We start from the raw sequence: 15263 nt of genomic DNA, 5'->3' as shown, positions 1-15263 counted from the left end.
CCGAGGTGAAACTCCAGCGGTTAGAGCGATGAGAATATTCGCATCGCGTCCGTTGTGAACGCAGCATAATGCAGTTCAGAAACCACTGTTCTGACGCTTTTAAAGCAACTTCCAAATGTTAACAGTATCAGGGGCACACAGGCCATGGTGGCCGTAGGACGTACAATTATTTTCGGGGCTTCACGGCCAGACCGAGGGGCAATGACAGCATGGCCGTCATGGCCGTCGGTGAAAATCCTACCCTGATTATAACTCTAAACAAGTTTCCGTGCAGCACGCAGCGTTGGGTTCAAAGGTTATCCCAACCCACTACGAGCCAGCTCCATGGATGGCCAGCTCCAGTAAATATCGACATTCCTTCCGTTAAATTCATTGCTGGGGTTCAAGCACGCAATGACTAACATGGCTCTCACAGGAGAAGTGGGAATGAAATGATGTGCTGGTTAAAAAGCACATAAACAATGCAGAATTAGATGGAATCATTTTCGGAAAAAACAAAAGCCACTATGAACAAAGATGTTTTGTTTATATTGGTTGATTAAATTTGTGGGCTGAACATTTGATACATCAAATTACGTTCTACGACAACACTCCATAAGCAGAATGAGTCGGTCTATATTCAATTATTTTAAAGATATTTTCTCGGCATACAATAACTAGGTCTATCCTCGACTGAAGAAATGATTAGTCAATCAACACTCTTTTATCAATTAGTCGATGTAACTGAGTTTCTCCACAAATCCAACAAAAGCAACACTTTAAATCTTGTGTTAGCATGAGATGTTCTGATACGTTTCTTAGAAAAAAAAGTCATAAAAACGTTCTAAAATAATTCATCAACTAAGACCTAAACAAGCAATTAGTAGACAAACAAATTCTAGAAATGGTGACTTTAAATTGCTTATTTTGTATGGCCATCAGTAAAAAAAAAGACTAAAAGTTAATAGCCACGCCGGTAGCTGTACTTCAGTAGAGTGCTGCTTTCAGGTAACTGCTAATGCTAGCATAGCAAGCTAAAGCGAATACTTAATATTAGTTTAGCATAGATTCATCCTAAAATAGAATAAATAATTGGACCAATCAAATCAAACCATTGGCACTGGATAAAAACTCAGGTTCTTATAAAAACTATTAGGATTCATCTTTTATATTTTGACCAAAGTGGCAATTGACAGCAAACCAACAGACCCATCCATAGACCGTCAATAGTTCGATTTTTATATGATAAAAAAAACCCCTCATGTCTTCATTTTTACCAGTGGCGGCCGGCCCATAGGGGCGCTAGGGGCGCCGCCCCACCTCTTCCCACATACAAAATAAAAAATATATATTTAAAAAAAACATTTTTTTATTTTATTTATATTTTTAATAAACAAGGTAAATATTATATAATTGGTATCAGTAAAATGTATAATCTACAATAAAATCTCGTTTAAAATTGTGTTACGACGATGTCTAAAGTTACTGATAAGTCACATGTTTCCTGCCTGGCCTTGTCATTACCTTTATATATACAGTCTTCTATGGTCGTTACCCTCTCTCGTCTGGGCGGTAAGAAAGGAGCCCTCAACCAGTGCAGCAGCAGCCACTAGCAGCTGACTGTTGCTATCTGTAAACCATGATGACGAAACATAATTTCAGCCAATCAGCGTCGTCAAATCTGATGATCACCGGGCGCCAATGTCAGCGCCCGGTCCAGTCTGTGAGTAGTTTGGACACTAGTAACTCGTATCCGGTGGGGTGACGCAGTACGGCAGTAGTTGATGAGGATGGCTTCATGTGCAGGTGGAGTCCCCGCCCAATTCCGTTCAAGAGCTAATCTCCAATCCTTTCGAAAGGAGAAGTTTGGGAGATAAACTGTTGCTTAAAGACCTTGGACCGGACCAACCCGATTTGTATATATCGCAGCAAGCTTGTGAAAAAGACAAAACGTATCAACGAGGCTTCTCAAGTAGTTGGTACACCAGAAAGGCATGGCTAGCTGGATGCAAACAGGTAAATGCTGTCTTTTGTTTCCCATGCTTGCTCTTCAAACAGCCGGGGACAGATACGATCTGTTCAGAAACTAGACAAAAGTTAAACAAGTACAAACCACAGACTGTCTGTGTCATGGAGAATACAGTCGCTGGTTTATTTATGTCTGTATTGGCCGTTGTTGTGAGTGTGGACGGTCGGAGCATATATAACGTTAGCTTAGCCAAGCTCCATTTAGAAAACACGCATTTTAAAAGGGTTTTTCGCCTGCCGTCTGTCTGCAGACTTGTCAAAGCGTTAATTCATGGTTTTTACTAACCGGTATCAGTATGTTGTTAATTCGGCATCATTTTGAAACGTGTATTACAATTAAATCACGGTAAAATGTGTTAATCTTGTTGTAGTTGTAGCTCCCTTGCCAGCGATTCTTTCTCTAGTTTAGCATACTCAGCCCAACTCAGCCTGGTTGTTCCTGGTCCTAGAACCACGATTTTATGGGGCCAGAAAAACTGTGAATTAGGACCCGCTAGCCGGTACTAGGCCAAGTGGAAACGCAACCAAAAACGGGCCCCGCACGGATCGGCACGCTTAAAGCGAGCTCCGCGCTGCACTGGAAACGCGCCATTACATCACCAGAAGTCCTAATTTAAGGGGTAATTTCTCTCCAAAAAAATATAATATAATATTTTCCACGAGCCGCCACTGTTTTTTACCCATCAATTTGTGTCTCAATTAAATTCATTTTTCCTCTTACTCAAACAAAGTCTCATCATGCAGCGTTCTCTGCACCACTCTCTGCACCACACAATTAATGTCCAGCAGAGAAAAGTGAGAGGGCGTATGAGTGACACACTTTGAGGGATTTTATGCATCTATGGCTGTAAAACTCAGTGCACCTCTCTTCTCATCTCACTGTGGTCCATCTATGATGCTGCTGTTCAACTTTCTTTACAATACTCTCCTCCTTTGAAGTATGGCCCTGTACCTCTTTTTATTGAGGAAGGCTGCCAGCTGCTATAGTGTGTTGACCCTAGTCTACCTTTCTTCATCTTGCCCTCACATCGGGAATCATTTAAAGTCGATGTACGCCATCATGGTAATAAACTGTACTGTTACTGGCCCGGCTGTTGGAGTAAAACTGGTGAGAATGTGTGAACACAGTGGAAGAAGTGCCTCTTTAGTCGCTGCAGCAGTAAGTGGTCAGTAGGGGGCTGTGCTAGTGCTAACTCTTTAAAAGCATGTTGGCATGTGACCCGCGGGTCAGGTGGCCGGCTAGCAGCTGTCACTCTTTGAATATCTGTGTGTGTGTCTGTGTGCGTCTATGCTTGTGTGATTGTGTTGCATGTGTGTCAGGAGACTTTGCACGCTTGTACAGTTTTGTTGACCTACATAAGGCTCTCTACGATCAACTCCAAAGAAATCTGTGTTAATCAGCCGCCTCTCCGGCCAGCCTGTCTGCTGCCAGTAGCGGGGTGACAAAGGAGATCAGCAGACCTCATTAAGACCCAAGAAACAATAAGCTCAGATTTTCACTTCACTGAGCTGCACCCCCCCACCCTCACCGCCAGAGCTATCCCAACTTTGACCATCTCAGAGTGGCAGGATTGCATCTTGGGGGCGACACACTGCCTGTCCAATAGTTTTCTTACATTATAGTTCTGCAGCAAACTCATTCTGATACACAATTCATGTACTTGTAGTATTTTCTCTATAGGGTAAGATTTGCTAGTAGGCTTTCAAAATGTGGGAACAGTTAAGATGGAATATTTGGTGAATGGATGACCAATCTGTCAATCAAAGTCTTGCTGAAGCCAGTCAGGAGAACATTAACATTGCATTTAGCTGGCGCTTTTATCCAAAGCGACCTACAATAAGTAATAACTTTTTTGGAGCGGCCATTGTTGTCTTGAATTTGGACAATCTGGCTTTTTTTCCCACCACTTCTTTCAGTCTTCCCAGTATGAGAGCTTGTATTAATAAAAGAAACCTCCCACTTACCTCTTGAGTTGGTGGCCAAGTCCGCCACCTTCTGAAAGGCATCTAAAAGGCCACTGCTGCCAGAATTGTGGTCCTGAAAATAAAATGGCACATGCAAGTTTGTATATATTGCTTGAATACTTTTAGCATCCAGATTTCACCATTCACTGGAAACACTTCTCACCTGAGTTGAGAGTGCAGTTTTGTGGCCTTGGCACTGAAGTCTTCCCAAACAGGGTAAGAGCTCTGATAAGAAAGAGGTCAACAAGAGAGTCTAATACCAAATAGTGCGCGCCAAGGGACATTGAAGTGCACAGGAGGACACACACACACACACAACACACCACACACATCACACACATCACACTACACACACACACACACACACACAACACCCACACATCACACACACACTAACAATCACCACACACACACACACACACTACATCACCACACACACAACACACACACACACAACACACCACAACCACACACATCACACAACACATCACACAACACACAACACACACAACACACACACACACACAACACACACACACACACACACACACACACACACACACACACACACACACACACACAACACACACACACACACCACACACACACACACACACACACACACACACACACACACACACACACAAAAATACATAATAAGCTCCTTGACAGGATACAACACAAAGTTGAAATAAGAAAAACACGATGGAGCTTGGCTCTTTACCCTGAGGTTAAAGACAGGTTGGCGTATTAGCTCCGTGCTCTGACTCATCTTTAAAAGGTTAACTTAATGTCTCAGTGTACTTATGTAATAATTGTCCTCAATCATCCTAAATGCCCTCTACACCCTGGTTCTGTGCTGTGGGCTGGTATGTGTGTTCACATGTTTGGATATCCTTTGAACATGCATAAGCTCTTATATCAGAGTATTTATGTGCACCGGGCAGGTAGTAGGGCTGGTCTTTGAAATATCTGGATTAGATTTACCCAAGGATCATCACACGCAGGCTTGAGCTGCAAGAGCAGAAGCCAAACATAAAACACATTCAAGGCTAGATCCCATTAGAGCAAGAGCTTGAGCCCTGGAGAAAGGAGATGAAGGGCATAAACCACGTTTGCCCCTTAGATGGAGACGAGCCAAAAGAGGCCGCACATCCTGACTATATATAGTCAGTTTGCAATCTGAAAAACAGTCTTGCTCTTCATCAGTTCTGCTGTAACATCTACTGTTTAACTCTCTGCCTTAGAAAGTGATTTAAGGAGCCATTGAATACTAGCAAAATGTTTGCCATGATCCTCCCGGGCTGGCTGTCTTCACTCCAACAGGTGTCTAACTAGCTTGTGTGGCCTGTGACTCCCGGGGGGAGCAGGGATGCGCTGCCAAGACAGCTGAGGGAGAAGGGTGAAGGAGCAGGCAGAGAGACTACATGTACACAGCAGTGGGAGGGTGGGACTCGCAGTTCTCTCCTCATCCACACCCTGCAGCTCCCTGGGAGGTGATGGGAGACAAACAGAGGAAGGAAAGAAGGAAAGGCTCTTCCTTCCATGCCATTCACTGCGGGGTGAGGTCAAAACCATTATTCTCGGAGGTGGCGCGCAGCGTTGCTCAAGGGCATTTTAAAGGTGGTTGCTTTCCAACACACGGAGGCTTGGAGTCACATCCATATTCACATCCATGGCTGACCTAAATCTTGATTGCTGATGTAATCCAGCTGAGTCATTGTAGTCCTTTTCTGCCACTGCCTCCTACTTATTTTCCTGCAGATTTGTCAGAGAGTTATATCACCAACAGGTGGTGCTTATATCATCACATTTTGTCAGTACAGTCTGTAAAAAGGTTTTTTGGTTCTCCAAGTGCAGTGTTTAAGTATCATGAGGGTAATTGTACACTATACTGTAACATTGTTCACAATCCGCAAGATCAGCACAGGAAAGCCGTGCTGCTGCGTTGCTCCCGGGGGGTAAAGCTGCTCTGACAGGCCTGTGTGGACCAGCCAGGCGGAAGGAATGAGGTCAGATGTCTGTCTCAGACAGGGGACATGGACACTGTGCTGACTAAGGGCTTCAGTCTCATTCATCTGCACTGCTTATCAATACACAGACTGCCTTGTTCTAAGAGTGCCGGTCTCTCCCTCTCTGGCCTATGAGCACAACACAAAGGGGAAATATATGAAACCAAAGCAGCACTGCCAATGGCCGAGAGCTGATTTAATTGGATAAACGCAAGGACATAAATAGTGAGTCAGAAGCACCACAGCCTGTGAGCCAGCAATCAATAATAAATATGTTAGGTGGAAAGTGCCGCCTGATACTCGACTTGTTCACTCTTATTGACACTTAGTAGCATGAGCATCCTGCATAATGAGGGGACTGACTGGGAGCTGCCTCCAGGCCTGATGAATGAGTTCACACTTTCCATCTGTTGTGCTGAACAACAGACCACCCTGGTTCCACTTCCTTGACTTGACCCCTCCCCCAACACATACGAACACAGTGTGTAATAGATAATGGGAAGCATCTATATCCTGCTCAAGAAATTATTTAGAATGGTGGGGGACTCATGTTTTAAAGAATAAACATGCATGGTGGGGCGATTCAGTTACTAAAGTAAGGCCTGGTTTAAATGTTCAGTGAGCTACATATTGGTAAAGTGGAGTTTCCTGCCACAAGGCCAAATATCAGGAAATGCAATCAATAACCTTTCATGCCTGTTTCTGTCCAGGAGGATGTGGTGATGGAACCGCTTATTTTCTATCAGAGCATCATTCTGAGTCTGACATTTAATCTAAAACCTTGGAGGCTGGGGGGTGAGGGGGAACAGTTGTTTGGGGTCAAATGGCAGCCCAGAACATTTGCACTGAGATCAACAACATTGTAATCATATCCCAATTGTGATAGCTCTTTTTCCCTTCCTTTCAGAAAAACAATAACGAATAATTGTTAATAATAATAAACTATTTCTACTCATGTTGTTCTACAACACATAAAGCCACCACCAATTAGGTCCTACCAAAATAGACATTTTAGTTGCTGATTTCAGTTTTAGATAGCAGTTTAATACAAGCTGACTCCTTGTTTTAAGTAGCCCATTGTTGAATATATCCAGTGCCTGACAGACCTGCTGCACATTATGCAAATAACACAAAGGGAAACATGTTTCATCTCTCGATATGTCCTGCAGCGGTGTTTCCAGTGGGGGAGGACCCGGTATAAGAGACAAAGGCAGTAAAAATATGCGACCGTGGAACCACAAAGGTCAGATAATATCCCTGTCTACTTTAATGTAAACGTGAGTGTGTGTGTTACCTTCATGTCGTTCACGATGGCCTGGAATAATCCACCCAGCGCTCCACACTCCTTCTCCACCGACTCCATGGTGTCAAAAACAAACAAAAAATCTCCCGGAAAGACACAAAACGCAGATTAAATCAAACAGCAGACATGGAGATCTGTGTGTTGTTCATCCGCCTTTCGTTGTCCTTTCCTACGAAAATCTAGTCCAGCAGCGGAAGGGGATGCGAAGCCACCAAAAAAGCCGTCAGCCTGCAGCCTGCGGAGCGCACAGACAAAAAGAAATGTGCTGCTCGATGGCACCGGGGCTGCCGCTCGCTACGCCGCCGCTACTCGCCTCTCGGACGCGGTGTAGGGATGGAGCCAGGAATGGGTTCTGTCCGGTGGGAACTACAGCATGGGACATGCAATGTGGCTCCTCATGATCGCGGCGCAAATAAACGGAGTTATCACAATTGTGGGTAGCCTAAAGAGGGCAGCATGAGGAGAGGGCACCATGGGAGAGGGATCGGTCGCAGGTCTGAGACACGGGGACGCGCTCCGTTGTTAGTGGCGGAGCAGATGTCTCCCAGCTCCCGTAATACGATCCATGGGAATGGGAAGGGGGCTGGTCAAGTTTTTTTTCACATAGTGGGTGAGGAGGAGGGGTCAAGGAGGAACACCCCCTCCTTTTTGCTCCCTCCTCCCCTCCCATCCACCCCCATGCAAACAAAAGTGAAGCACTGTCTTCATAGACAATTGATTGAGATGCAAAAGAGATTTCCTCGGTTTCATGTGTATTCGAGCACGCGTCCGTTAATGATCGTTTGTATCTCTCAGAGTTGTTTTCAGGAGACGTGGGGAATGATCTCCTCACTTTGCATCAGCTAATCTACTGGATGAAAAGGACGGAGAATGTTAATTTAACTCAAATGATTTCCTTTGACTTAAATACCTTTAGCATTTTAGGAATAGGCAGTGCCTGAACTTGCTTTCCTTCCCAGTCGGGTAAGATATAGCCTATGCTAGGCTATGAAGCTGCTACCGAAAGACAGACGCTTGTTAGAAAGTTTTGGTATGGTGTTAACATTACTATTGGAAACTATTCAAACTATCAATATCAGGACAACGATATTTCAAATGTTTTGAAAGTGATTAAATAACAAAATTAATTTAATGTATTTTATCTTATTTATAAGAAGGCAATAAAAAACACATTTTGTATCTTAATTCTGTTAGATTGCTAGGCTGGCAACCTCCCATGTCTACACAAATCCCATTCACAAAAAAGATATTAAGACACTTCTTTATAAAGTATTGATACATAAAAATAGGTCCTCAAACTTTAAACCAATTACGTTCTTGTACCTCAATATTTGCTAAACTAAACTAACCAGCTGCTGGCAGTAGCTCGACATTTAGGCATACAAGGCTAGCAATCTCCTTATCTTGCAAGAATGCTAACAAGCAGAAGTCCCAAATGTTATGTTACTTAAAATGCGTTAGGGAAAAACAATTTTACTTTAAATAATTACAGCAGCCAACAACCCAGTTTAACTTAATACTTTACAACATTTATGTTGTAGATGTATTAAAGTTAATTAAAGGCTCAGCAGCCCCCCTGTGACCATCACATTCAGCAGGGAAAGTTAGAGGCCTCCAGAGTGCAATTTTAAAAACCACGTCATCACTGGTCTGTTATGTGGCTGCGGGGGGCTTGGGTCACCCCACAGCATTCCTGATAAACATCCTGTCAGTTTATACCCCTGCACATCTGCCACACACACCTTCCCCTCTCATCTGTCTGCTTTTTTCACAGACGAGCATCCACCCCACCAGGCAGACCTCCATGTGAAACATGGCCCACGTCAGCAGACAGACCAACCCCGGAGCGGAAAATCTTGTTTTTGACATAATTCGGAGAGATTACTTTTTATCAAGTTTTAACCACATCATTTCCTCTGCTTTTACTGCCCTTGGGTCATATCCTCCCTCTGGAACTCACTACCACAACCCATCAGAGACTGCACTGACCTCACCACCTTCAAACAACTTACAAAAACTCACCTCTTCAATCTGGCTTTTAATGTGATTGTTTTTGTATTATTTGACTTTAACTATATATATTTATTATTATATCAGTAGAGTTTGTATACAAAGCAATCACATTAACAGTGTTGTACCATTAAATAATATCCTTTATGTAGAAGCACATGACTTCTACTGTGGATATTTATAGAGCAACTATACCAGCATCCTGTCTTGTGAGCAGGACTTTAAAACAAGAGTAGAGTCATAAACATGAGCACTGTCGAAACAAAACAAGAGCGTAAAGCATACACAATCATACTGTATTTTTATTAGGTTGTGCGACTGCCCCACGGACCCGCCGAAGGGGCCGAAATCACAACATCTGCAAGCAAAAGTGTCTGAGGGCTTCTTACGATTTAATAAACTATGAATGTTTCATATATATGTAAGGGGAAGAAACTCAGCTAACTGATCTTTTTTTTTTTTTTTTTTTTTAAACCCTCAAAGCTAACGCTGAGCCTCTGAATTAGCCACGGGCAAAACAATCTTAAATCCGTTAGCACAGAACTCTAGATATACCGATCGATATACTTATTGGATCTGCACAAACAAGCTTAGATAACATCCTGAGATTCCACAGATTATAGAAATATAAGGATCATCACTGAGCGATCAGAACTCGTGACAGGGGAAGCAAATACAGACAACACACGACGCAGCTTTAGGTAGCAAAAAACGGAGAAATGCTCACTTTAGCTGTTATTCTGATCAAAAGTTATGTTCAATGACATTACAACGAGAAAAAACGCGGCTGAAGGTTAATCCAATGTGTCTGTAACTTTGAAAAAATTATTGATAATCCATAATTCCATTTTATGCAAAAAACGGAGAATCAAAATGAGCTACTAATGGTAGCCACCAGAGGCTATTGCAGCTTCTAGTTTTTCTACGCGTCCCTATCACTCCTTATTTGGTAAGCTGTGTGTGTATGGGGACATTTCCCTCGATTCCATTGGCTCTGACGGTTAGAAAGAGATGTCAATCATCAAAATCGACCAAGGGGGGCCAGAGATATGGAAAATCCACCCAAATGACCCCAGAAGTGGGTTTGTTTTGCTAAATCTCTCTAAAAAGGTAAAATGTCACTTATTTTGCATCAATCTTGATACAGGGTACTTATTATATGTTGTACTTTGGATCCCTAAAGCTTTTAGTCTACCTTACCATCATCCAAGGGTAGTTTTCACTATAAGTACAAAATACGTTTTGGACGGACACTATAATTTACAGTTTTTTACTATGTTCAATCTGAATTTTCTTTAAAGTAAAAAATATTTATATTGATTCTGAATTTTCTACATCCAACTCACAGGTTTATCCTTACTTTGAGAAAAAAGATTATTAATTTTCCCTTTTAGAAGGGAAGATATGGTCATTTGTTCTGGAAATGTCATTTTCGAGCCTGAGACCTGAAAAATAGGCTTGGGGCCTAACAGGTTAGGAACTATGTCTGGTTTGGTATCTTACCCTCCTGCCAACGTGGACAGACATGAGGTACAGAGGCCGGGACAGCAGCCTAGTCCCTGCTCTCTCACCACAGATCTCTGAGAAAACAGCTATAAAACAGAAAATATCCCCAACACAGATGCTGACATTCCTCACCACCACCAACAAACCCCCCTGGAAAAAAGCCTCTATTCTGTTCACTGCCATACCACCGATTCATGTGCGTCTGCAAGTTTCCTCAATTCAGCAGGCCTCGGTTTTAGTAAGGAAAAAATGTGACGCTTTCTGTTTTGCCCCAGTAAGGCTTTACAACTGAAAGCAATCATCAGCTCTAAACACATCAAGCTAGGGGGACTCAGAATATTTTGACAGCTTATATAACTGACTTTAAGGGCTTTGACTTCTCGGTATATTTTCATCCACCATTGTGCTGTAATGCCTGTTTGCTTTTCAGTTTCACCTCATTCATATGAGAGAGTGGAGGGAAAACAATTCATCATTTTATTAGCAGGTGCAACACAATAGGAGCAATCTGGCATTCGCTCAGCTTGTAGATAAGTACTTTAGATTTGGATAACGTTAGGTGTTATATTGTAACACTCAGTTATATAAGGTTACGAGGTGGGAACTTTAAAGCAAATGCCTGTTTATTCCCAATCTTGCTTCTGTTCACTTCCTGCTCCCTCTGCATGACATTTCAGGTTGCTTCTAACCTTGACCTGGCCGCAGAAGCTGCTCTCCTCTATACAAAAAGAGAAACACAGGCTCTGTGATATACTGTGACATCTGCCCTCAGAGTCAGGTTCTACCCATGATTCAGCTGGAGCCCTTGTCCTGCCTTGTTTATCGCAAGTAGTGAAGGGTAACGTTCAGGAAGCTGTGACCCCCGATGAAGTCACTGCTGAGGTCACCGCTGGGGACTTGTGTCCACTTGACCGTAAAATCTATCAGGATTTATCATCTGAGTCTGCCTCTGGCTGTTATAAAAGTCATCTTGCTTTAAAGCTCAAGGTGAGCTCACCTGCAGGGAATCATAAGGACACATTTGAACATCCGCTAGGCCATGGTTTTCCTTACAGTAAGTTATGCTAAGATCAACGTTATAAAAAGGTATAAACTGACAGAGAAGTCGATTATACAACATGTTTGAGAAATTCCTGTGGCTGTTTTTTTCCCCACTATGAAAGCTCATGTCACCCATGGAATCCATTTTAACAGAATGAATTCAAGCTGCTGTTCCCTGCTGGAGAGGAAAACATTTAACAGGCACCTTTCGAGCCAACAGGGGGTGAGCGTTTGATACTCCAAAGTCAGATTTCACAGCCTTATATGGTGTGCTTTTGGCACATGTTTACTGTTCCATTTTTCTCTCCCTACTTATACAGTGTTTGTGTGATTTACCCACTAACATCTCTGAAGTAATGTCCTCTGACTGTCAGGCTGCCAAAATTAAGATGAGTGAAGAGGGGGTTGAATAATATGCTAATGAATATGCTTATCACGTCACCAAACTGTAAAATGATAACTATGAACCAAGTGATGATTAATTGAGTGAACCTTTTGGGACTAAAGATAATGGTTTTAGTGATGTCACACTGAATATTTATGTATTTATTATGGTATTTATGAGTCTCTGTGTGTATTATGTTATACCTGGCTGCAAGACAAATGTCCCCCTTGGCACAATTGAGTTATAGTTTAGTTTTTTCACAGCAATAAGCTTTATTAGCAACATTGTGATTTATGGACTCTTTTACCCCCAAGGAAGCCAAGACTCAGTACTAGGAAATGTGCTACCACCATCTACATATTTCACTATCAAATATTTTGTACTGCATTTCCTTATAATATAGGCTATAGAACATCAATCAGAGATATGGCAGCAAAGGATAGTGCTCTCTCTATATGTATCAGGTCTCTTTTGGGGGGAACTAAATGTGATTTTAAGAAGGGTGATTGCATCAAAAATAATATTAATTTATATCGTTTTTTGTTGCAGTTTGTATGGTAAGCACCACAACACATTGTTTCATAGTGTATGGCTCTCTCATCCTCTCATCCTCCAACCCTCTTTTTTTAATGATTTAAGACCCTCTGATGGCACCCCCTTTCACTTCTCAAACCAAATCCACATCCTTGTGTATCTTCTGCATACACATATTAATAACAGTTCCATTTTTTAAATGTTAATTCTGGAAGCCATTGTGTTCAGTAATTGCACACAGCCTTAAAAATCTACTTTTGGAAATATGAAACTTACTTACATTACTTAATCCATCACCCTATCTTGGTTGCCAGATAGGGAATTATTCACAAGCTATGTGGACAGAAAATCAAATAGGAGACAAACAATAAGCTGTTATGGATCTGGTGAAAGTATCACGTAAATAATGTATTTACATATATAACAACCGTTACAGTTCAGCAGCAAAAGGTCTAAAAACACTTTATGCTTTTACTCTGATGCATTAGACAAAACAATAAAAAACACTTCAGACTGTGCTGCTTAGATGTGCTTTAACTCTTCATTAGTGAGCTGTAAGGGAGTCTTTAACTCTTGTCTTGGTTCTGCAGCTGGCTCCCATCGCTCCTTTGGGTCAGAAGGGTTTCAGTGCTCTTTAACACTGCCGTGCCTCTCTGAACGTGACACACCACAGCCCCATACGTCAACACATCACAGATGGACACAGAGTTATCCTGGGAGAGGGATCAAAATCTATGGCATGCACTCTTTGCACTGCATATTCCTTAGAAGTCTTCAAACAGGAGGGCGGGATGGCTAATGAACGAGCTAATGTAAACTAGACTGCCCATTCTGGCTGAGATAGGCTCTCCCTCAGGGCCTCTGCATCTCTCTCTTTCTTTCTCCCCTTCCTTTGCTTTTATCCACCCTACCTTTTCATGCCTGGCCTCCTCTTTTTGCTCACTTTGTTCCAATCCTGTACCCTTCCCCTGTCTTATCATTACTTCCTTAACCTCCCAATTTACTTCCTTTTCTTACCAAAGCCCGGTGCCCCCTCAAAGTTGGGAGATATTAAGACTCACGTGAGCCTGTGGAATTTCTTCTTCGGTTAGCCTGACAGGCACTGCTCGCCTGCTGAGGAGCATCCCACAGACACGTGTGCTTCAATGTACATAGATCGGGGAAGAGATAGAGGCTTAAACACCTGTAAGGACAGAAAAAAGGTTTGAGGGGGGAAAAGGTTTGACAAATGATGACAGAAAAACTCTCAGCTACAGTACACCAGGCCACAGGACTCACTTTTATTGGAAATGCTTGACTTCCACACATGACAGGCCCAGCCGAGTACTGCATACACACACCAACAAACACTGAGCCAGATACACAAACAAAATAATGCTGGACCTGGGAAGCTCTAAACACTCATTCACTTAAGCAAATAAATAGAATAGCTTGGGAAATAACAAAGCAGCATTTCCTCTGTTTTTAATGTGGAAAATGTATTTTGGACTTGAGTTGTTGAACAGCTGTCAGGGCAAAGAAATATGACTAAATCCACATTAGACGCACAATCAAAGCTGTTTCTGGCTAAAACAGTTTGAGCTCTCATCTCTGTTTTTAACAACGTCCATTACACATGAAGCTATGTATGATGAAGTGCAGACATTTGTTAATTCACCACAGTACAAGCAACACAGATCCAAACTGGCATCTGGAACCAGGCACATCAAGTTCCCTACAATCTGAAATCACGAATCTAAAGCCCACAAACAAACATAGACAAGGACATTCAAATATTTTACAGATTTTCACTTCACCTCCTCGCAAGATTCCAATCAATCTATCTCTGCTTAGCCCTCAAATCTGTTTATTTTATCTCCTGCAAGGACATCACAGCCCAAATGAGTTTGAGAATAAACACTGTCACTGATGATCTTAATTAAATTGATGAGCCAGCATGGTAATAAAGTGACAGTGTTAGCTTTTATTCATCTAATCAGCAGCTATCGGAGTCCATACTGTGAGACAAATGAGACAAACTGAACAGTTTGCAAATGATCCCCGCTATAAAATAAAGTTCCATCTTTCATACACAGGAAGCAGAATTAACCATGAAGAAGAATCTTAGCAAAGACAGTGTTGATCCTCTCACCATGGTGATCTCTACAGTGATGTGCCTCCCCCAGACCGTATAAACAGTAATAACTGACGTTCCCCTTTAAGAAAGAAGGGTGACCCGGGTCAGATCAGTGTTTGGGCATCGCTGCCATTCCACGTGTACTCCCTCCTGAGTCAGTGTCTAAAGTGTGTGTATCCAACTGTGCATGCCAGGCATATCTGGGTGCACACATGTGAACTCTATATATGTGAATGTTTCTCAGAAAATATGCTGCTTAAATCCTTGCTCTGAAAATAAACCGCAGGGTCAACAAACTAGACGGACGGAACGAGGGAGTCGGTCCATGTGTGAGCAGGGGTTGTGGGGGTAAAAAATAGCTTTCCCCTCTGTTTTCCTGTCTAC

At 42.4% G+C, this 15263-nt stretch overlaps 1 protein-coding gene across 1 annotated transcript in view; it reads right to left on the bottom strand.

Annotated features, from left to right (window-relative positions):
- The window catches only part of mtss1la (MTSS I-BAR domain containing 2a), a 35976-nt gene extending 28106 nt beyond the window's left edge, over positions 1-7870 (bottom strand). Inside the window, 4 exon segments of the mRNA XM_034223331.1 lie at positions 3973-4017; positions 4020-4045; positions 4136-4197; positions 7279-7870. Of these exon segments, the coding sequence (XP_034079222.1) occupies positions 3973-4017; positions 4020-4045; positions 4136-4197; positions 7279-7347 (202 nt within the window). The 5' untranslated portion in view covers positions 7348-7870.
- Positions 7871-15263: the final 7393 nt, after the last annotated feature.

This window comes from Gymnodraco acuticeps, unplaced genomic scaffold, assembly GCF_902827175.1.
Source record: "Gymnodraco acuticeps unplaced genomic scaffold, fGymAcu1.1, whole genome shotgun sequence".
Taxonomy (NCBI): domain Eukaryota; kingdom Metazoa; phylum Chordata; class Actinopteri; order Perciformes; family Bathydraconidae; genus Gymnodraco; species Gymnodraco acuticeps.
This window is presented reverse-complemented; position numbering and strand designations above follow the sequence as displayed.